The sequence below is a fragment of the Neophocaena asiaeorientalis genome, unplaced genomic scaffold, assembly GCF_003031525.2.
Source record: "Neophocaena asiaeorientalis asiaeorientalis breed wild unplaced genomic scaffold, Neophocaena_asiaeorientalis_V1.1 scaffold46, whole genome shotgun sequence".
Classification (NCBI taxonomy): domain Eukaryota; kingdom Metazoa; phylum Chordata; class Mammalia; order Artiodactyla; family Phocoenidae; genus Neophocaena; species Neophocaena asiaeorientalis.
Genome location: NW_020175393.1, coordinates 9,487,937 through 9,510,204, shown reverse-complemented (window position 1 = coordinate 9,510,204; position 22,268 = coordinate 9,487,937). Strand labels below are relative to the sequence as shown.

Here is a 22,268-nt window from a genome sequence, read left to right as displayed (position 1 = left end):
TGGTTAAGAATCCGCCTGCCAATGCAGGGGACATGGGTTCGAGCTCTGGTCCAGGAAGATCCCACATGCCGCGGAGCAACTAAGCCTGTGCACCACAACTACTGAGCCCGCGCTCTAGAGCCTGTGAGCCACAACAAGTGAGCCCACGTGCCACAACTACTGAAGCCCGCATGCCTAGAGCCCGTTCTCTAAAACAAGAGAAGCCACCACAATGAGAAGCCCGCACACCGCAATGAAGAGTAGCCTCCGCTCGCCACAGCTAAAGAAAGCCTGTGCACAGCAACGAAGACCCAACGCAGCCAAACATAAATTAATTAATTAATTAATTTAAAAACAATGGTCCACATCAAAAAAACCCTTATAACATGTAAATCTAATATTCACCTCTCAGATTTTCAGGAAAGTAGAATGTACAAAGTAGAAGACTGCCTCAAGATGAAGGAAAGGAGAAAGTTAGGCAGGGAATGCAAGGAAGAGAATGCAAGGTCTGGAAGGAGGAGATTGCCACCAACCAATTCACTGATGCTTTTCTTTTTTCTTTTTTGCTTTTTGGCCACACCACACGGCATGTGGGATCTTAGTTCCCCAACCAGGGATCAAACCTGTGCCCCCTGCAGTGGAAGCACGGAGTCCTAACCACTGGACCACCAGGGAAGTCCCCAATCCATTGATTCTAAATGCAAGAATATTGTTAATAACTGAAAGTGCGGCAAGCCAGTGTCCAAGTGTTTTATACAGAGCAGTGGAGGTGGAGACAAGGATGAACTCTTAACAGCACAGATGGGAAGCAAGCAAGCTGTTGGTTTGGTACTTATGACTGAAACCTTGAACCTCTCTCTTCTGTCTGCTCTGCTGCTCACTCCTCTGTAGGGTGAAAGTTAGGAATGGATCTCCAGTCTGCAAGGATTGGTGGGGGGAGAGCATCTGGTTTTGGAGAGATGAAAACGTGAGGCTACTTTGTCGTTGCTTCAAGCTTGGTGGGAGTAGAACAAACTGGACAAAAAACACTGGAACGTGGGTTTTGTGTAGGATGTGTTGGAACAGGTGTGGCAGCACCAAACACTCCAGGGCTACATGAATCACATGTAGTAATTCAGCCAGCAGCCACTACATATCCCCATAAGCCCGTCTGAGCCAGTTTTATAATCCTTTCACTCCCTTCTGCAACCTTCCCCACAACCCTCAAACCTCAGTGCCTACAGTTCCACAGAGTGGACTCCTTCCTAAACACTCCACCCATAGCTCCCAGCAGTGGGCCGAGTTTGATGCAGAACATAATGACCATTCATTGATCATTCAATAAACGGTTAAGTACATGTTATGGGGAGGGTAGTTGACAGGACGTTACTCCCCAAGCAGGCGCGGAAGGTAAATCCCTGTAAACACTTCTCAAAGGGTGCTTGCGTAGACTACCCGACCACAGTGACTGCGTTACTGCCACCATGGCACCACCCGAATCGATCCAAGGTTCAGCTCACCTTCCTGGAGCAAGCTCTTGCACCAGACGCCACGCCCACTTCCCTCGCACCTCCCCTGACGGAAGCGGAAGCGGCGTGTGAGCCGCTTGGACGTCTGGCTCTCCGGCTCCCGAAGGCGCCCTCCTTCGCTGTGCTCTGTGCTTGTTGGTTTTCTGTCACCATGGCGCTGGCAGTCTTGCGGGTCCTGGAGCCCTTCCCGACGGAGACACCCCCGTTGGCGGTGCTGCTGCCGCCCGGGGGCCCGTGGCCTGCGGCGGGGCTGGGCCTGGTGCTGGCGCTGCGGCCTGCCGGGGAGAGCCCGGCAGGGCCGGCGCTGCTAGTGGCCGCCCTGGAGGGACCGGGCGCGGGCACCGAAGAGCAGGGGCCGGGGCCTCCGCAGCTGCTGGTGAGCCGCGCGCTGTTGCGGCTCCTGGCCCTGGGCTCCGGGGCATGGGTGCGGGCGCGGCCGGTGCGGCGGCCCCCGGCGCTGGGCTGGGCGCTGCTCGGCACCTCGTCTGGGCCCGGGCTCGGACCGAGAGTCGGGCCGTTGCTGGTGAGGCGCGGAGAGACCCTGCCAGTACCCGGACCGCGGGTGCTGGAGACGCGGCCGGCTTTACAAGGGCTACTGGGCCCAGGGACGCGACTAGCTGTGACTGAGCTCCGTGGGCGGGCCAAACTGGGTCCGGAGACTGAGGACAGCAGCCGGCCCCCACCCCCGCCGGTGGTGTCCTCCTTCGCGGCCTCTGGCACAGTCCGGCGACTCCGGGGAGTTCTGGGAGGGACTGGAGATGCATTGGGGGTGAGCCGGAGCTGTCTCCGTAGCCTCAGCCTCTTCCAGGGCGAATGGGTGTGGGTGACCCGGGCTGGAGAGTCATCGAACACTTCCCAGCCACACTTGGCCACGGTGCAGGTCCTAGAGCCTCGCTGGGACCTCTGTGAAAGGCTGGGACCCAGCTCTGGGCAGCTGGGAGAGCCCCTCGCTGACGGACTGGCCCTCGTGCCTGCTACTCTGGCTTTTAATCTCGGCTGTGATCCCCTGGAGGTGGGAGAGCTTAAAATTCAGGTAGGATACCAGACTGAGGTCAGGAATGCTTCCTCGTCTTTGTCCCCTCTTCTTTGTCTTAACTGAATTAGAAGATCAGAGCTGTAGAATTTAGGTCCCTTACTCCTTTAGATCTTGGACTTTTCACTTAATGCCTCTTAGCCTTGTTTACCCATTCTCTACAATTAAAAACATGTTGGTGGTGCATGGGAAGGGCTTTCACGATTTGGGTGAAAGGTGAAGATTACAGACAAATTACCACTTGTATATATTACTCTACTAAATCTAGTCAGTTGTTTGCTGAATTGCTGCAGTGTATCCAGTATTGTACTGGGTAGTATGGAGGATGATACCCCCAACTTTTGCTCATGCTATCCTTGACTTCAAGTTCCTTCCTATTCTTTTAGCCTCCTCGGTTAAAATCCTACCATGCTTTCCTTGAAGGCCCATCTAAAGGTGGCGCTATCTTCTCAAAGCCTTATATAATCTCACCACCACAAATTTAAAATTACTTCTTCTTACTATAGCATTTTGCATTGTACCTTTCAGAGAGCATTTATTTTATTGTGTTGTTATGATCATGTAATCTGTCTAAGGCTCAACTGTACATTGTAAATTCCTTGAAGGGAAGGGCTCTTTATTATCTTTAGTGCTTGGTGTTTAAGTTTAATATTTTATTAAATATATCCAGGAGGAGTTTTTGGTTTCTGCCTTTAAGAAGTTTACTTCAAGAAGGTAATTATTTTGGGGGTACAAATATAGTCTTCTTTTTAATTAAGGTGTATGGTTTAGGCCTGCGCTCTCCAGTATGGAAGCCACTAGCCCCTTGGTGGCGCTTTAAATCAAGTGAAAGTAATGCAGTAAAAAATTCAGTTCGTTAATTGCTTTAGGCATATGTTGAGTGTTCAACATCCACATGTTAATATAGAACAATTCTATCACTGTAGAAAGTTATATTAGGTAATGCTGGCATAGCCAGTTAGTGCTATGGGATGTCAAAAAGAGATATAAGATACGCTCGAATGGGAGTTAGGTGTGGATTTCCTTCTGAATGGAGGGAAAATACTGGATTACTCAGACTGGAGCTCATTCAGCTAACGCAGCCCTTTCAGCTTCATTGTGATCATATCCTTTAACTACAGCCTGAATTCAGAGTGTCCCCACTAATGTCCAATTAATATTCCCAGTGGCTGCCTGGTGTCACTCAAATGACTTGTGGGCATTAAATGTCTTTACTGTTTCACTGGCTCTGGGCCAGTATAAAGGTATTACGGAATGGTTATCTTTCCTGGTGAACTTTTTGGAGGGAGAGTCAGAAAAGTCAGAGTCAGAAATCTCTTCCTGGTGCCCATTAGAAGGAGAGGTTTCTGTTTTCTCAGGAAGATATAGGTATTCAGCTCTGCTACCTTAGGTCTCCTCTCCCACAAGCCTTATGGTTATGGAAAGGATAAAGGATGGAAGCAGAAATATTGATTGCTAAGGGATTGGGTAGAGCCTGACTCCTTGGGAGAAGGTTATAAGGTGGTGGTTATTTCTCTAATAGAGATACTTGGAGGGCTCCAGCACCCCTGAAGACAAAGGAAGCTGCTCAGTGCTGCCTGGGCCTCCGTTTGCCAAAGAGTTACACATCGAAATTGTGTCCTCTCCTCACTACAGCACTAATGGAACGTATGACCATGTTCTTTACCGGCACTTTCAGACACCCAGGTTAGCTGCGTCCCCATTTCAGGAGGATAGCATCTTACCCTCATTGCTCTCCTCCTATCCCATGCCTTAGATTCAGGTACCACAGAGCATCTGATTTTAAAAAGCCACAGTTTAAGGCAATATTATGGCTAGAAGCCTCTTGCTGTGTCAGGCGGACAATAGAAGAGTAATCTGGACCAGGAGGTGAATCCAGCCATCCTAAACTGAGAAACCACTTTGATTTGGGAAGACCCCAAAGCAGCCGGGATCCTGCTTTGCCTCCCTCCGGTCTCTGATCCCCTCTCTAGCCTCTCTGCCATTTCCTGCAGCTCTTTCTAGGTCAGACTTGTTCTCTGTACAACTGCTTGGGATCTCTGGGTGGGCAGGAGGCCCCTAAGAAATAGTCTGCATGTTGGGGTTGGCTGTGCGGGCACGTGTCAGGCCCATGCTCTTGACTCCCATCGTGAGCTGACCAGGGCCACTGCTGTGTTACAGGGCAGTCCAGGAAGGGGATGTTCTGTGTGTGCCAACAGTCGGACAAGTAGAGATCCTGGAAGGAAGCCCAGAGAAACTGCCCAGGTACGCAGCTGCCTCCTTTCCTACAGCTGGGATTCTTAACCTGGGTGCAGGAGTCCTCAAGTTGAATGGAATAATTTTGTGCATAAGAACATTTTGTTGTTGTCACACATATTTCTGGACAGAAGGCACATACCTTCTTCAGGTTCTCAAATAGGCGTGTGACTGAAAAAAGAATTAAGAACCACAGCCTGCTAGCTTTTGGGGGTGTTTATCCTCAAATCGATTGGTGGTCCTAGATAAAGTAAAGCATTTAGAACAGTTTAATGGCCTAGACCAAGGTGAGATTCCTTGCTTTCCATTCTTAACCAGTGTTGCTTAGGCCACACCTCCCATACACTCAGCAGGAGGAGACCCAGGCCCTGATTTCTACCCTAATGGATGGAATGTGCACATGCTGCTTTCAATCCTGTCTCCCAAGGCAGGGGAGGGAGGGATTTCTGCTGTCCTTGGGAGGCCTTCCCTCTTTACTTATCCTCAACAGAATGAGAAATAGAGCATAACTGAGCTTGGGACCCAAAACAAGGAGTCCAACCTTTCTCCTCCTCCTGTTGACTCTGACTACAGAAGTTGCATGTAAAATGGTGAGGTGAAGAATTCAGAGACCACTTGGCCTTATGTGAAGGGGGAAGAATGTGTACCTCCACACCCCAGGACTGATTTCCTGTAGGGATTTACTAGAAGGAGAAGACAGCTGGTAGGTACACTAACCCAACTTTCCAGGAAATCTCATTGAGGTGGTGGGACCCGCCTGCAGGAACTTGGGCATAAGAGCCATAGTGCCCAAGGTTCCGGGCTGAGCCAGCCTGGGCCCTCTGCCAAGAGAGGGACACCTTGTCTGGAGCGCCTGATTCGTCCTTGGTCGGTATTCAGAGCTGGGTTCTGGCCAGCACTCTTGTCTCCCCAGTCTCAGGGCTGTGGTACCTAGAGGAAGGGGCTGGAAGTGCCCCATGTAATCCCACTTGGCGCTGCAGGGCACCTCTTTGAGCTTTCCCAGTTCAAATCTACAACTGGGGCCTGGTGGAGAATGCCAGGCTGCTATCCATCACTTCCTACTCTGTATCCCATCTTAAATATAGCAAATGTCTATGAGCTAGCTTTCTGTAGGAAAACTGCAGAATGCCCACCCTTTGTACTTTGAAAGGAAAACAGGCACTAGGCCCTCCTGAGGCAGACTGGCAAGCCCATCCTGTTCCTGGACCTCTGCCATTCCAGCCCCCTGGAGACCTGTCTCCCTCCTCTGAGTGCTGAGCACATGGTTCTTCCCCCCTGAGCAGGTCCTGGAAAGCAGGGTTGGGATGGACAGGTGGGTCCAAGGACAGAGATGAGTGCTTTAGCCCCACTTCTTGGACTTGGTAAGGGAAGCCCTGCAGGGAGGCTTCTGTGATCCCTGGCAAGGAAGTCCACTATAGCCCCTTCAGACTCCCCAGCGTTCTGCTTTCCCACGCCAGCCCTATGGGTTCCAGCTCCACTGTTTCCCATCTGGCTCTCGGGAACGCAACCCGGTGTTCCTCAGCAGTGTCCAGATATGTTCCAGAGGTCTGGCCCGTGTGCTCACTGAGGTGGTCCCTCCACTCTCCGTGGAAGGGGGTGGGCATGTCTCCCTCCCCCTCCCCGCCTCAGTGCTGTTCCTCCTTGGATTCCACTGCCTGCCGTATGCACTCTGACAGGATGTTCAGCCTGACTGAGTCTAGGTTATGGACCCACCCATCATTTATTTATTTATTTATTTCCATCATTTATTTATAATGAATAACAGTAGGACCGTTTTCCTTATGTTCTAGTTTTTACCACAATCACTGCCTATGGTTACGTGAGTTTCATAATACTAACCTGGTATGCTTCCCCCTCCACCTGAAAGCATTCCCACCCCCACCCTCCTGTGCTGCCAGAGGGAGCAGTTCTGTGACTGTGAGGCGCTGAGCAAAGGAATTTGCACCCTGATTGGACCTTAAAGAGGCCCAGGTTCTGTCATTGCTGTTCTGCCTGAGGACTAGAGATGGGAGTAGTTCATTTCTTTATCTGGAAAATTGGACTCGTGACTGCTATCTGCTACCCGCCCCCTTAGTAGGCTGAGTAACCCTAACTCACTCTGACACTAGCCAGTGACTGCACAGCCCTGGTTATGTCCGGGAGCTTTCGAAAAATACAAATGTGTGAGTCCCACCCCAGACCTATTGGAGCAGCAGGGTGAGGCTGGGACCTGTGCAGTCTTTATTTTTTTCCAAAGGAAGGAAAATGTTAATTTTTAAATTGAGATATAATTCACATACCATAAAATTCATGGTTTTTTTTTTTTTTTTTTTTTTTTTGCGGTACGCGGGCCTCCCACCGCTGTGGCCTCTCCCGTTGCGGAGCACAGGCTCCGGACGCACAGGCCCAGCGGCCATGGCTCACGGGCCCAGCCGCTCCGCGGCATGTGGGATCCTCCCGCACCGGGGCACAAACCCGTGTCCCCTTCATCGGCAAGCGGACTCTCAACAACTGCGCCACCAGGGAAGCCCAAAATTCATGCTTTTAAAGTGTACAATTCGGTGGCTTTTAGTATATTCTCAAGGTTGTGCCATCAACATCACTAATTCCAGAACATGTTCATCACCCCAGAAAGAAACCCCTCCCCATTAGCAGTCACTCCCTGTTCCCTCCTTCCCTCAGCTCCTGGCAGCCACTAATCTACTGAATGGAATCATACAGTATTTGAGAGATGTTGATTTTTTTTTTAAGTTTCACAGATAATTCTAATGTGCAGCCAAAACAGAGAATCATTAATCATTAAATGTCATTATGAAGGAATCTGCCCGCAGTTAGGGTTTGTGGATGCTTGAATAAGAGCCAAGGGACTCTTTCCTCTGAGGTTTTGGGTGGCCTTGGTGGGTACGTATTTGAGGGAGAGACTGTTCCGAAGCCAGTGAAAACAGTCAGATGGTCACTGCTTGGTGCAGGGGTGGCTTCTCCCATTGGAGTGGGTGGGCAGGCCTTTTACCTGAAGAAACACACCCTCAGGTGATGTTGTCATGAGGGATGCGGAGGACAGGCACAGTTCCTGCACTCAAAATGCATGTGATCCAGTCAGGGAGATAAGAAAGACCATCTGCTTTCCTTTTCCTCCACGTTCCCCACTTCCTCCCCACCTCCGCCATGTCTAGGGACATGTATTTATGCTGCTCTTGAGTTTGTCCCTGCAGTGGACCTCTGACTGAGACAGCCACCTTGCCCTTGGGGAGGGGTGTGTGTGCTCTGGATCTGGGGTTCATTGGGCCTCTTTCCTGCAGGTGGCGGGAGATGTTTTTTAAAGTGAAGAAAACAGTTGGGGAAGCTCCGGATGGGCCAACCAGGGCCTACGTAGCTGACACCACCCACACCTCCTTGTACTTGGTGAGGCCCTAGCGGTGGGGGTAGACTTGGGGGTAGACTTGGGGAAAGGAGCAGAAAGAACTTCTAGAGAACAGACTTGTGGTTGCCAAGGGGGAGGGATGGACTGGGAGTTTGGTATTAGCAGATGCAAACTATTATATATAGAATGGATAAACAACAAAGTCCTACTATATAGCACAGGGAACTATATTCAGTGTCCTGGGATAAACCATAATGGAAAAGAATATGAAAAATAATGTGTATGTTTATATAACTGAATCACTTTGCTGTACAGTAGAAATTAACACAACATTGTAAGTTAACCATAAAATAAATTAAAAAAAAAACAAACTTCTAGAAACTAAAGCTTCCTCCCACCTTTCACAGGTGGGTTCTACCCTGAGCCTTGTTCCAAGGCTCCCTTCAGGTGAATCCACCCCCTGGAGCAGCTTGTCTCCTCCAGGCCTGGAGGGCTTGGTGACTGAGCTCTGTGCTGCCCTGAAGCCTCGCCTCCAGCCAGGGTGAGTGAGGCCTCTGTGTGAGAAAAGCCTGCTGAGAACGTCCCTGGAGGAGCGGCAGGCCAGACAAGTAGTTCCTAATGCCCTGTTCAGAGTGGAAGAATTAGGTGGACCTCCCTCCAACTGTTAGGCCCAGGCCACTAGCCCATGTCCTTTCTGTAAGCAAATTCCCAGGCTCCTTTCCTGGGATAACCACGGTCCTCCGGGGTCAGCTATGGAGGAATAATCTCCACTGGGGACAACTGTCTCTGAGACTGCCATTCCCCTTGGGGAGCCCACTAGCCATCCTGACCTTCACCATCCTGTACCTGAAAGACACAGGTCCTCATACCAGTGGCCTAAGTGTAGCCACACACGCCTCCCTAATTCCGCCCAATACAATCCAAACCAGACAGAATAGCCAAGACTTTCTTGATGACAAAAGAGAATTAGTCTCAGCTGCTGGATATGCTCCATGCCCCTGCCAGAGTACCAAGGTGGTGTGGGAAATATGGCCTCACCATGTGGCGACAGCCCTGAGGGTTGGGGAGGGGGTTTGCTTCAAGGATGGTGTCTGCTTTCTGGATCCAAGGGGCCCTGTGTCACTGGGGACTCTCACATTTGGGCAGAATGGAGGAAACAAACGTCTCTTCTCTGGTTGCAGGGGTGCCCTGCTGACAGGAACAGGCAGTGTCCTTCTACGGGGCCCCCCGGGCAGTGGGAAGACCACTGCAGTCGCTGCCGCCTGCAGCTGCCTCGGGCTCCACTTACTGAAGGTGAGGGTCCCTGGAGAGTAGATCCCAACCACGTCTCCTCCCCAGCCCAGATTCTCCCTCTCCCCCTGGCTACAAGCCTGACCCTGCCACCTCAGCCTAGTGGGCCAGTGGGTCAGGCATAGTCCCGTGATGCTGAGCTACTGAGAGATGCTTTCAAGAAAGAGGATTCTCCAAGGTTTTGGTGGACAGTCCAGGAAATGAGGTTAGGGTAAAGAAGAGTTAGGACTTGGCCAGTGTTACCGTCCTCCCCCATCCCTGCCCTCCAAAAAGAGATGGCCTGTACCTTCTAGTGACTCCTCCCTCCATTCTCCTGCCCCAGTCATCCCTGCTCCCTTGCTCACAGGCCCATCGGGACCCCCTCCCCAGGTGCCCTGCTCCAGCCTCTGTGCAGACAGTAGCGGGGCTGTGGAGACAAAACTGCAGGCCACTTTCTCCCGGGCCGGGCGCTGCCGGCCTGTGGTTCTGCTGCTGACAGCTGTGGACCTGCTGGGCCGGGACCGTGATGGGTTAGGCGAGGATGCCCGTGTGGTGGCCACACTGCGTCGCCTCCTCCTGGATGAAGACCCCCTCCCCAGGTATCATCCAGCGCTGGGCCTGGAAGGGGGTAGGGTCCAGCCCTCTCTTCACCACCCCCTCAGTGGCTTCTTAGACGTCTGCTGCCCATCTGGCTGCTCTCCAGGCAGCCCTGAGCTGAGGGGCATGGGGGTACCCAGAGGGAGGAGGATGCAGTCCCTGGTATTTCTTGGGGGACACTAAAGCACAGCCTCTGCCCTCACTGAGCGCCCTGTGTAGGGGGGATGCCCCATCCAGGAAGCTTTGGGGCGCCCATCTCCCTGTCCCATCCCAGCCCTACCCTCCTCCCTGCCCTCCTGCACCAGCCTCAGGACGAGGCAGTGCTCAGGGGCTGCCGGCCACCTTCTTGCCCTGAGTGCTGCCCACTCCCTGTCTGCAGCTGCCCTCCCCTGATGGTCGTGGCCACCACAAGCCGGGCCCAGGACCTGCCTGTGGATGTGCAGACAGCGTTTCCTCACGAGCTGGAGGTGCCTGTGCTGTCAGAGGGGCAGCGGCTCAGCATCCTGCGGGCCCTCACTGCCCACCTCCCACTGGGCCAAGAGGTGAACCTGGCGCAGCTGGCACGGCGGTGTGCAGTGAGTACCCAGGCAGGATACGGGCCGCCCTGCACTCTTTGCCGGGGGTACTCAGTCCTGCTGCCATGCAAGTGTGCAAGTGAGGGTAGAAAACCCGAGGCATCAGTGATGGGCCTCTGCTCCAGCCAGGGGTCCAGCCCCGCAAGGGTTCCTGCCTACTGTGACCTGCTCACGTGTCCTCTCCTGTGGTTCCCCAGGGCTTTGTGGTAGGGGATCTCTATGCCCTTTTGACCCACAGCAGCCGGGCAGCCTGCACCAGGATCAAGAACTCGGGGTAAAGAAATTGGGCACAGGAGGGGCAAGGCGGCAAGAGGCGGTATGGGTGGGTAGGGGCTGGTGAGGAAGGGAGGAGGGTGAGGGCCCTTATGGGGAGGAGACCTCAGGTTAGGTCCTCCAGAGGCCTCCCTGGATTTTCCTTTGCAGCTGGGCAGGTGGCTTGAGTGCGGAGGATGAGGGGGAGCTGTGTGCTGCTGGCTTTCCTCTCCTGGCTGAGGACTTTGGGCAGGCGCTGGAGCAGCTGCAGTCAGCTCACTCCCAGGCCGTCGGAGCCCCCAAGGTAGACACTCCAGGTCCTTGGAGGTGGGACCGGAGCTCCCTCCACCAGCACGTGTCCAACTGTGCCCTTTCCATCTCCTAGATCCCCCTGGTGTCCTGGCACGATGTGGGCGGGCTGCAGGAGGTGAAGAAGGAGATTCTGGAGACTATTCAGCTCCCTCTAGAGCACCCTGAGCTGCTGAGCCTGGGCCTGAGGCGCTCCGGCCTTCTGCTCCACGGGCCCCCTGGCACGGGCAAGACCCTCCTGGCCAAGGCAGTAGCCACTGAGTGCAGCCTCACCTTCCTCAGGTGGCGAGGGGGCCTGGCAGGGAGGGTGGGTGGATTGGGGGCAGCGGCAGGGGGCAGGAGGTGTGTTGTGTGTTTTCTGCGTCTGAGGAGTCTCACCCTCTCCCATCCCCTCCCTCAGCGTGAAGGGGCCCGAGCTGATCAACATGTACGTGGGCCAGAGCGAGGAGAATGTACGGCAAGGTGAGTGGGGGGTGGGGGCAGGGCTTCTGGCCCCCTGAGCCGCCCCTACCCTCAGGCTGCTCGCGGTCACTGCTAGTCTTCCTCTCCCCAGGTCAGGTTCCTGCTGGGTGGGGCCTCTTACCTGAAGTGCTAGTGATGAGTTGTCAACATGGGTTTCCCTCCCCATCTCCTGACTTCAAACCCACCCTGGGCTTCCCTGTCCTGTGGGCCCTTCTCTCTCCTAAGTGTTTGCCAGGGCCAGGGCCGCAGCTCCATGCATCATCTTCTTTGATGAACTGGACTCCTTGGCCCCAAGCCGGGGGCGAAGTGGAGACTCTGGAGGTGTGATGGACAGGTGGGGGTCTGAGCCAGAATGGAATCTGGGGTCCAGGACAGAGGGATGTGAGACAGGTTGCACTAGTCTTCGGAGCCGAAGAGCTCCTGCCCTACTGGTTCTGCGATAGTGTAACAGAAGCTAAAAGGGGCCGTGGAATTGGGTGTGGGGCATTGAGGAGATGGGGCCCTGTGTGGAGGGGTACACAGAGCACAACCGGGCAGGGGGCCCTGTGGAGACAGCCTGCATGGAACACCACAGGCAGGGCAGAGGCTGAGGATGGACCAGGCACTCTCTCACCTTCACTTCCTCCTTCACAGGGTGGTGTCTCAGCTCCTGGCCGAGCTGGACGGGCTTCACAGCACTCAGGATGTGTTTGTGATTGGAGCCACCAACAGACCAGACCTCCTGGACCCTGCCCTTCTGAGGCCCGGCAGGTGTGCACCCCGTACCTTTCACCTCTGCCAGGCCCATTTGGGCCTGTCCCTTGACCCCCATCCGGTGCCTCTCCACCCTCATGCCAGGCACCCTGGCACTCACGCCCAGCTGTCTCCTTAAAGGTTTGACAAGTTGGTGTTTGTAGGAGTGAGCGAGGACCGCGCCTCCCAGCTGCGTGTTCTGAGCGCCATCACGCGCAAGTATGCCCTGTTAGAGGGAGACCCCCACAGGGCTTGGGCCTCGGGATGGTTAGGGGATAAGTGCAGAGTGCACAGTAAGCTGGTCAGAGATGCCTTCTGACAGAGTAGGGGGTGCCAGGTAAGTCTCTTTGTTTCCTGTATCCCCACAACAGATTCAGGCTCGAGCCCTCTGTGAGCCTGGTGGACGTGCTGGACCACTGCCCACCCCAGCTGACGGGCGCAGACCTCTACTCCTTATGCTCCGATGCCATGACAGCTGCCCTCAAACGCAGGGTTCGGGACCTGGAGGAAGGTGAGCCACTCACCAGCCCCAGAGGTCAGCCAAGGACCTAGTGGGCACCAGGCCTGGTTCTGGATTTCAGAGGAGGGACTGTTGACCCCTGGGGGACTCTGGGCAAGAAGGTGCCTACCAGGGTGCTCCCCTGCTTGGGCAGAGACCACAGCCTCCGTGCCCCAGCTGGCCTCCCCCCCTTGTCACCCCCAGGCCTGGAGCCCGGGAGCTCGGCACTGCTGCTCACCACGGAGGACCTGCTACAGGCTGCAGCCCGGCTACAGCCCTCGGTGAGCGAGCACGAGCTGCTCCGGTACAAGAGCATCCAGCGCAAGTTTGCTGCCTGCTAGGAGCCTCCTGCAGCCCGGGACCCTGCCTGCAGGGGCTAAAGGTATCTCCACAGAGACCTGAGAGAGCAAAGGCTCTTTCTCAGGCCAGTGCCACCGACCCACCTGAACTCTGTCTACCTCCAGGCACTCCCTTGAGTGCCGAGTGGCATCAGGAGCCCCGAGAGAGCTCAGGAGGCATCCTCTTCCCACCTGTCCGCCTTCCAGGCCAGCTGCAGGACTAAGGCCCCTCTGCTCAGGAGGAAGGATCAGGTCCTGAGGGAGCCCCATCTGTGGCTGAAAATAAAGCATATGCCGCCCCCTGCTGGTGTTGTGGTCTAAAAGGTTGGCATGAAGAAGAGCAAGCCGGTGGCGGAGTAAACTCGGGAGGGCAGGGCGGGCACCGCAGGAGCCTGATCCTTCTGATACAAACACAAGGTACACAGAACCTGAAAACGGCAGGAACTATATTGTTCAGCCTTCCATCTGCCTGAACCCAAATCCCTGTCCCCCAGCTGCAGTCTGCCCCTCCCCACACCCGCAAGATCTGCGCTGGAGGGGGCTGGGCTTGGTGTGGGGCTGCTGGTCCCTCCTCCCCAGACAGAGCCTGGCAGCGCCTGGGCAGAGGGCTGTGGGAGCTGAGGGCTTGTTCAGTCTGTCTTCTTGAGCACGTGGATGAAGTAGCAGGGAATGTAGGCCTGGCCCATCTTGTAAGGCTTGAAGTCACCCAGGACGCTGTGTTGGCACTTGCCCCCGAAGGCTGTTTGAAGCAGCTCCGTAAAGGATGCCAGACAGTGAGGGTAGTAGGAGAGCCGGAACTTACTGCAACAGAGCCCCTGACCAACCATGAGGACTGGTGGTCTCAGCACCCTCACCCCACCCCCCCCACCCCCCCTGCCTTGCCAGGTGGGTACCTCAGGTCAGGAGAACCGCTCTGGCCAGTCCCTGGCACCTGCACCGTGTAATCCAGGGTCACCATGTGGGCCTTGTTGTTCACCGTCAGCACTGATGTTGTGATGTCCTTGGTCAGGTCACTCTGCAGGTGGTGGTTAGCTGCGTTAGCCTCTGCAACTACCGATGGGACCTGGACCCCGGTACCACACCTCCCTCTCTGGGCGGCCCCTCCCCCAGGGGCCCCACCTTATAGTAGATGTTCTTCCCTGGCGGTGCGCAGCCTGTGCTGAGGATGTGGTCGTAGTTGCGATGATCGATGACCAGCACACCCCCTGACCTCACCATGCTCGCGATGTTCTTCAGGGCCAGCCGGTGCTCACTCTGGTCCCCTGAAGTCCGCCGGCCAGGGACAGAGAGGCTGCGTCTGCTCAGGGCCCCCAGCACCAGTCTCCCTCCCATCTTTCTCCTCCCCAGGGGCATGGAAAGGATACAGCTCAAAGCAGTGTCCATGCCCAAGGCCACATCCTCTCTCACCTTTGCAGTCTGGCAAGTGGGCAAAACTGTTTCCAAGGCAGATGACAGCATCGAAGCCACCCCGTGGTGGCTGGGGCACATCTTTGTCCAGAGTCATCCAGTTGGCTTCTTCAATGACTGAGGGCCGGGAAGGGGAAGAGGGATCAGGGTGGCACCATGGTACCAGCAGTACCCACCTCCACCAAGTGGAGTCCTGCCTCAGTTTCCCCTTTAAGACACACACAGGGACTCCCCATCCAGTCAGGGGGAGGGGATCATTATGGACATGGAGGGTGAAGGGGAAGAGGGGCCCAGGGAGGAGGAAGCCATGGTTGGGAAGAAAGGCTCTGTGCTTAACGGGTTTTTATTTGGGGGAAAGACAAGACACTATAAACATAATTAAAACTAGCCCCTCGTACTCAATACCTCATTCTGGTGCCTAAGCCTCCCTTTTCAGGGAAATGACAGTAGTTTTACTGTCTCCCTTGAGGAAAACAAAACACCCACCACAGGAGCTAAAGGAGCTCAGGGCAGAGAGAACCGTGTCCTTGGTGGCTGGGCTGAGGGCGCCTGGCTGGACCCACGTACCCCACTTGTCAAAGGCAGGCTCGTGCCGCCGGTTCCAGCGCTCTTTAAGCGCATACTTCAGCATCTTGTCACTGGCATCCACGCTTGTCACACTGAAGCCCTCTTCCACCAGCATGATGGAGTCCACCCTGGGCAGGACCAGGGATGACAGGCAGAGAGGGGCAGTCAGGGGGGCCTGGGAAGGCAAGGAGGAGACCCTGTGCTGGACACTTCTGTCTCCTCTATATCCTGTCCCCAGCCTCTCTCCACTGACCTCAGTTGACCTGGCAAATCTGTTACTGAGAACCCGGTAGCAACTTTTCTTTTTTGTTTTAGCACCGAGTCAGGTATTCTACAAAGGTGCATTAATCCTTATGGCAATCCAGTAAGGTAGATGGTGTTATCCCCATTTGAGAGATGGGGCAAACTGAGGCTCCTGGAAGCTAGGTAACTTGAGCACAGGAGGTAGTACAGCATGATTTCTTTTGTTTTTGTTTTTGGCTGCGCCACAAGGCTCGTGAGATCTCAGTTCCCCCAACAGGGGTTGAACCCCGGGCCCTCGGCAGTGAAAGTGCGAAACCCTAACCACTAGGCCACCAGGGAACTCCCAGCATGGTGGTTCAGAGCACAGGTCAGACCCTAAACAACCTGGGTCCGCATCATCTCTCCACCTTTACCTCTCTGAGGCCAAATTTCTACAGCTGTAAATGGATAGCCCTTCTTACCTCATGGGGTTTTGTGAGGATTTTAAAAACTGGTGTATCAAAAGCACCTGGCACAGTACTTTGGCCGAGGCACATGTCGAACAAGTGTTAACGCTGCAGCGCTGGAGCCCGAACAGAGCTTAGGTCGGTGTGGCCCCAAAGCCCGGCCTTTGCGCCGCCCTCCTGAACCTGCCTTCCCCACCCGATGTGCCCACATCCTCGCTCTCACCCTGGGTCTCCTGGGCCCCGTCCTGCCATCGTCGGCCTCGCCCTGCCTGTTCTGCCTGGGCAAACACTCATTCCTGGCCCTGGCGTCGCGCCCCCGCCCCGCTCAGGGTCGGCGGAGGAGGCTGCCCTGACGTGCCCGGCCGTGGTCCTGCGATCAAGCTGCCCGGGCCGAGCCAACTCCGTCGCCCCAATGCCCCGGGTCCCCACTCTCACCGGTTCCCCACCACCCGCTCCCCGCTCCCCGCTCCCGCTCACTCCGGTCCCCTGGCCCCTGCCCGGGCTCACCCAGTGCCACAGGCCACGTCAAGCACCCGCTGGCAGCCGTGCTGGCGCAGCAGCCCGAGCAGCCAGGCCTTGTACTCGTCGGTGCGGCTGCGGGTGTCCCCGATGTAGAGCTGCCACACGCGCGCCGCCTCTCCGTCCGCGTACTGGTCCGGGAGCCCTTCAGCCGCCACCCCTAGGGAGCGGGTCCGGTACACGCTGTCCACCATTCTGCGACGTCCCTTGCTCCGCTGCCACCGGCTCCGCGTTTATAATACGGCCCCTGCCAAAGCTCCGGCTGCCCCACCTGCCCAATGGCAGGTGAGCGTGGGGACACGCCCCTGCTGGGCTCCGGGCCCGGGGCCGCGGCTGCTCGGGCCGCGGGGAGGGCGCTGCCTGGCAATCCTGGACAAGCCCTTCTCGCCCGCCTGAAAATCCGGCCCTCTGGCCGATCCCTCGGCGGGAAGGGACCCTCCCAGACCCCTGCCCACTTAACCCAGGTCGCAGGAGAGGGCCCAGGAAGGGCCAGGAGAAAGGGGAGAAGTGAGAGTGCCCGCTCCACCCCCGCCCCAAGCTGGAAAGAAACTTTTAAGTCCACAGAGATGGGCGCCCAGGGCCGGACCCTCCCTAGCAGGGAAAAAAAGGTATTCGAGTATCTAAAGAAGGACTGTCCAGGGACTTCCCTGGTGGCCCAGTGGTAAAGAATCCCCCTTACAATTCAGGGGACGCGGCTTCGATCCCTGGTCAGGGAAATAAGATCCCACCTGCTGCAGGGCAACTAAGCCCACCACTACTGAGCTCGCGGGCCTCAACTAGAGACCGCTTGCTGCAAACTACAGAGCCCACACGTTCTGGAACCCGCACGCCACAACCAGAGAGAAGCCCACACGCCACAATGAAAGACCCCGCATGCCTCAACAAAGATCCTGCGTGCTGCAACTAAGACCAGAAGCAGACAAAAAAATAAATAAAATAAATAAATCTTAAAAAAAAAAAAAACCCTGTCCAGCTGAAGGAGGGCCTGGTCAGCCAGGGAAGGAAGGAATGGGGAGTATCTGGGTAAATGCTGGCTTCGCCACTCAAGTCCAGGAGCAGTTCTGGCCCAAGGAATCATTCCACCCACCTGGGGGCAGGTGTACCTCTGTCCTGTAGGTGAGGCATCAAGCTTTTTTTTGAGCTGCCTAAGGTGAAGTCTGGTTCCAATTCCTCTCCAACCAAGCGCCCCTCTAAAGACCAACTGCTTTTCACGGAGGTGCCCACAGAGTGCGAAGTCCAGGGTCAGGGCTGGGAGTGCTTGGTGCTCTTGCTGTCATATTGCTCACTGTCACTTCATAAATTGGTCGTTTCGTTTGGTTACTGTACATCCATCCTTCCTCCCCAAAGCAGAAGGTCTCTTCCTGGGACAAGACCCTGGACTGAGGTGGATTCAGGAAAATGATGCCACCCAGGGAAGCCCAAGACAGCAAGAACAGCCTTCCCCACCTGTCTTTGTTCTTCTGGCTTCAGAAAAAGCGGAGGTATGGAATTTAGAACAAAGGAGCCTCCCCATCCCCTCCCCCTCTTACCATCTATAGAATCCGGGAGCTGGAGGAACCCCAAAGATATGTAATCATTCTTACCTTTCTATTTTTAGCACACAGACGACCTCAAATGGGCCTGCCCATGCCCAAGCAGTGGAGTCTGTGCTCACACTGACCCTACAGACAGGTCTTTGGCTACAGGCTTAGAAAGACACTGTACTAGGGAGTCTATGATTTTTTGAAATAATATGAATGCTGATGGTAAACTTGGCTTTTTAAAAAATATATATAGGTTGTGAATAGCTTCTAAACGTACTTTTCATTTCAAAGACAAGATTTTTGTCCTGAAGTTAGTAATTATTTGATTTCTTTCTCATCCAGAGGCATTTAAATAAAAAGTCGAGATCACAGTTCACATGGAATTGCATGGGCCTTTTTTTCTTTTTTTTGTTTTTGCTTTTAACTATCAAAAGCATATTTTCTTCTCTTGACCATAAATTACTTGGCCTTAAGCATTTTTTGGCTACACTGAGAGGATGTGCTGCAACTTGTTTACTCACTCCCCAAGCTCTGAACATTTAAAATGCTCCCACAGTTTTTCAAAAGAGTGAACATGTGGATGGTTATGATGAAATTATTTTCCAAATGAAATTTTTCTATTAATTGATGCTGTCACCCAAAACAAATGTTTGTTTCAACCTTCTCTACATGAAGATATTATTCATTGGTATTTCATTGGGTGGAAAATTGTATTTAATTGTTGTAATCGTCTGTAATTACCACCAAAACGTACCAAGTAATGGCAGTCCTTCATTGCTAAATTGTTTGTCCATGTCTTCTACCCACTGAAATATATCAAAACCGCCTTTTGTTTTACTTGGTTACTCTATGTGAATTTTAGATAACCCAAACCCAAATTTAGATAACCCTGGGCCATGGAAGAGAAGGTCACAGAATATAAATCAATTTACAGTTTGACTTAGCTGAAAATAAGGTGATATTTTTAATATGCAATGCTTATTATTTGCAACTGGCTGAAAAGACTAAATTCTTCATCCCCAAATGTATAATATGTTTGCAAAGAGATTTTAGGTTGGGAACATGGCTGCAACTGGACAAACTCCAAGGCTATACCTATTTGAGGACACATGAAAATCTTAGAATTGTGAATTATGTATATACAGTAACTACAAATGGAAGACATTCTGGCTGGTTTTGTTTTGATTCAGAACAGGTAGAAATACATTGCTCAGAGGAGGGATGCCAATTTCCAAACTCTAGTCCAAGCAGCTGGAAAAAACTCTTCTCTGCTGACTATCTGTCCAGATTGACCATTGGGATGCCACCCACCCACATGAACTCTGATAGCAGATTTATTACAATGGATCCTTTTTTAGCCTTTTCAATATATGGCATGACTCACTCTGCTTTAATAAAGCCCCATCAAATGAGTATAAAATTGGTCCCTATATTGGTGGGTTACAACACTAATTAATGGTGGCTACATTACTTTTTTTTTTTTTTTTTACATTTTTGGCCACGTGGCATGTGGGATCTTAGTTCCTGAACCAGGGATGGAACCCGTGCCCCCTGTGGTAGAAGCGCAGAGTCTTAACCACTGGACCGCCAGGGAATTCCCACACCTGGCTTTTTGAGTGTCTTGTTTTGTTTTGTTTTTTGGACAGAGAACCTTTTCTATTTTAGAAAAGTAATGATGGTAGGAGATGTTGCCACCCCTGGAGCTGGTGCTGGGGTTGGCCCACTTCTCCCGTCTCAATGTGCAGCTACATCTCCTGTAGAGAATCACACCCATTTTAGCGGAAGTTTAAGCTCTGTTGGCCTGTATAAACTTCATAGATGCAGAGTACACTTTTAAAGAAAGAATGAGTACAACTGGATTCCTCTTAAAGACATTGTAGAGAAGCCAGCTCTTGAGGGCAGCGTTAAAGGTCAAGCTTCCTTTAAGCTATACAAAACTGTAAACTTTGAAAAGGGAGAAAAACTTGGTTAATTCACTCCTAACTGCATGTCCAACCTTAAACTCTGAAGACATAAATAGACTAGTGGACAGCAGCTGGTCTGCTTTCTAGAAGAGAGAGCCATGTCTAAGGGGAGGATGGTGGACGAGACAACCAGCTATGGCTGCAAGATTCTATGGCATGGAGGCTATGCCCCGGGGCACTGAAGCCATTCCATCTGGGTTCAAAACCTGGCTGGGCCACTTCCTAAATGTGTGGCCTGGGCAAGTTATGTAAACTTTCTGTGCTCCGTTCATTCAACAGATATTTATTAAGCAGCTACTCTTGGAATTCCCTGGCAGTCCAGGGGTTAGGACTCTGAGCTTTCACTGCCGAGGGCCCGGGTTCAATCCCTGGTCTGGGAACTAAGATCCCACAAGCCCTGTGGTACGGCCGGCAGTGGGGGAGAAAGCAGCTACTCTGTGCCAGGCACCGCTGTACTAAGCACTGGGAATATAGCAGTGAACAGAGTAGACAAAAATCCCTGTTCTTTTTGTAGGGTGTGTGTGGGATGTTTCTGGAGTGATGGTAATGTTTCACAATCTGCATGCTGGTGACTTTGGTGTTCAGTTTGTAAAAATTCATTGAGCTTACACTTATGTGTACTTTTCTGTATGTGTATTTTACTTCGATAACGTGTTTAAAAATCCATGGCCTTGTGTGGATCACAGCTGTATTAAATGAATTAATTAAAGCATGTAGAGCTGTGCTTGCCACATAGTAATATGCACTCAAAACACAGTGGCTACTATTATTATTCCAGTGAAATTTCTTAATAGTGCAAACCAGGCCATCGGTGGATGTTCAAGAGGGATTCGGCTGGCTCTGCTGCTAGGATTAGTACACAGAGTCCTTCCACAAACCAGTTAGGCATGGACCATGCATCTGTCACGAAAAAAATGTGTTTTTCTTTCAAGATCAAAGATATGAAGAATTTTGTTCATACTTGTGAACTAAAGTGATTTAGGGCTGCTGTGCACATGTGGACAAGTTGTGAACTGCACAAGGTGTCCTTATTTAAAGGGCTTCCATTCAAACTGCAAACCTCATGGGCTTGTATATTTATTATCATTTTCTGGCAGGAATTCTGGCAGTCAAGTGTCTTATTCTAACAAAACTTTTATTAAAACAACTTTCTGACAGATGGGGAGTCAAAGGTGTGAAAAGCACCACTTTCTAACTTGCGAAAAGATGTTGCATGAAAATACCACCCAGGAACTTGGAAATAGAGAAGCCTGCCTCCTAGGAGCTGTTCCTTAAAACGAATACACAGAGGCCCCGATGCAGCCACTTCTGAGACTACAGAACCCCAACCCCTGAGACTTGACTGTCACTGAACTGGAACAAACTGGCCTTGTGGTTTGTCCATCAGCCTTTGTGGTTCTGGATGACAAAAGTCTCCAACAGAGAGACAGATCCTCTCTGGGGTGCTGATAATTCCTGTTTCTGAGGACAAGACTTCCTTCCAGTGTGGCTTCATTGAGGTCTTGGCCCCTCTTAGCACAACACCCGAATTTCTCCTGGTGGAGTGGGTTGCAGCTGGCCTCATCTTAGGACCCACACAGACTCCCCAACCCAGCAAGTATGGAGGGGGGCCCATCTGTATGTTTAACAAGCATCCAAGTGACTCTCATGTCCAGGTGAGGGTAGGAGACCCAGTTCTAATTGGGTTTCTAACAAAGGGACTGAAATCAGGTTCACTCAAGCTCAGCCAGACCCCTCAACCTTATGGGAAAGTGGGAGGCAGTACTCCAGTTCAGAAAGGCTTGTGTGTGTGGTGGGGAGAGGAAAAGAAAAACCTGGGAAGCCAGATCCTGCCTTCCTTCTTTTCTAGGCTGGGCCAGGGAGAAGCTGCCTGCTGGGGTGGGTGCGTGCAGAGCCAGTGAGTGTGCAACACGCCTGGCCTTGTGGGGAATGGGGGGCAAGTGAGGGCACTCATCCTGCAGTAGCCACAGGTCAAAGAGCAAAGCAGTCACAGCGCTGCCCTCCCTCTGGTCTGGGCCTAGGCCTGGGATTGGGCCCCTGGGCCAACACCCCAGTAAGGGGATAAGTCTTTGTCTCATCCTGTTCTAAGGACAGTGAAGCTCTGGGGACAGACCTAAGCCAAGTACTGAAGTGCTGTGGGTTAGTGACAGGATGGGGGTGGTCAGAGACTGTCCACCAAATCCTAGACATTCCAGGGGCCTGCAAATGGTTCCCCAGCCCTGGGTTCTAATCCCAGACCCCCGCAGTCACCTCCTATGCTCAGACCAGAGTCCAGGATGGGACCACAGTCTGGGCTGGAATCTCTGCCCATAGCCCCTTCAACAGGCACCAGTATCAGCGCTGGAGATGGGGAGGGGGGCGCTAGACCAAGAAGTATCATCCTCCAAGGGCCTGTTCTAAGCCTCATGGGCCAGAGAAGCAGCTTCCAGTTTGCTCCACTCTCTATGGCCTTGGTGTTCCCAGCCCTGGGG

General features: G+C 53.1%; 2 protein-coding genes across 5 annotated transcripts; one reads left to right on the top strand and one right to left on the bottom strand.

The window, feature by feature from the left end:
• The first annotated feature begins 1,565 nt into the window (after positions 1-1,565).
• On the top strand, positions 1,566-13,428 carry PEX6 (peroxisomal biogenesis factor 6). 4 transcript variants are annotated; one of them, XM_024766183.1, is made up of 18 exons: positions 1,566-2,520; positions 4,043-4,206; positions 4,681-4,764; positions 8,034-8,136; positions 8,503-8,636; positions 9,277-9,388; positions 9,755-9,963; positions 10,341-10,536; positions 10,734-10,810; positions 10,960-11,092; positions 11,174-11,379; positions 11,498-11,559; positions 11,785-11,893; positions 12,193-12,309; positions 12,433-12,510; positions 12,663-12,802; positions 12,995-13,172; positions 13,255-13,428. In XM_024766183.1, the coding sequence occupies exons 1-17, from the start codon at positions 1,639-1,641 to the stop codon at positions 13,129-13,131; spliced, it is 2,943 nt and encodes a 980-aa protein (XP_024621951.1). In that variant the 5' UTR covers positions 1,566-1,638; the 3' UTR covers positions 13,132-13,172; positions 13,255-13,428. The 4 variants fall into 4 exon arrangements, with proteins under 4 accessions (XP_024621951.1, XP_024621954.1, XP_024621953.1 ...); XM_024766186.1 differs by having other exon boundaries at positions 4,043-4,167; positions 12,995-13,428; XM_024766185.1 differs by having other exon boundaries at positions 10,341-10,503; positions 12,995-13,428.
• A 121-nt stretch (positions 13,429-13,549) lies between these two features.
• On the bottom strand, positions 13,550-17,143 carry GNMT (glycine N-methyltransferase). The gene is made up of 6 exons (XM_024766281.1): positions 16,299-17,143; positions 15,103-15,230; positions 14,536-14,652; positions 14,248-14,390; positions 14,022-14,143; positions 13,550-13,929 (listed from the first exon to the last, which is right to left on the bottom strand). The coding sequence occupies exons 1-6, from the start codon at positions 16,502-16,504 to the stop codon at positions 13,758-13,760; spliced, it is 888 nt and encodes a 295-aa protein (XP_024622049.1). The 5' UTR covers positions 16,505-17,143; the 3' UTR covers positions 13,550-13,757.
• Between the last annotated feature and the right edge of the window lie 5,125 nt (positions 17,144-22,268).

Coding starts and splice junctions, on each gene's coding strand:
- PEX6 (XM_024766183.1), top strand. CDS start 1,639: ATGGCGCTGGCAGTCTTGCGGGTCCTGGAGCCCTTCCCGACGGAGACA. Junction 2,521..4,042: donor TGGGAGAGCTTAAAATTCAG/GTAGGATACCAG, acceptor TTTCTCTAATAG/AGATACTTGGAGGGCTCCAG. Junction 12,511..12,662: donor CTGAGCGCCATCACGCGCAA/GTATGCCCTGTT, acceptor TCCCCACAACAG/ATTCAGGCTCGAGCCCTCTG.
- GNMT (XM_024766281.1), bottom strand. CDS start 16,504: ATGGTGGACAGCGTGTACCGGACCCGCTCCCTAGGGGTGGCGGCTGAA. Junction 15,231..16,298: donor GACGTGGCCTGTGGCACTGG/GTGAGCCCGGGC, acceptor GGTCCTGCCCAG/GGTGGACTCCATCATGCTGG. Junction 14,653..15,102: donor GCCTGCCTTTGACAAGTGGG/GTACGTGGGTCC, acceptor CCCGGCCCTCAG/TCATTGAAGAAGCCAACTGG.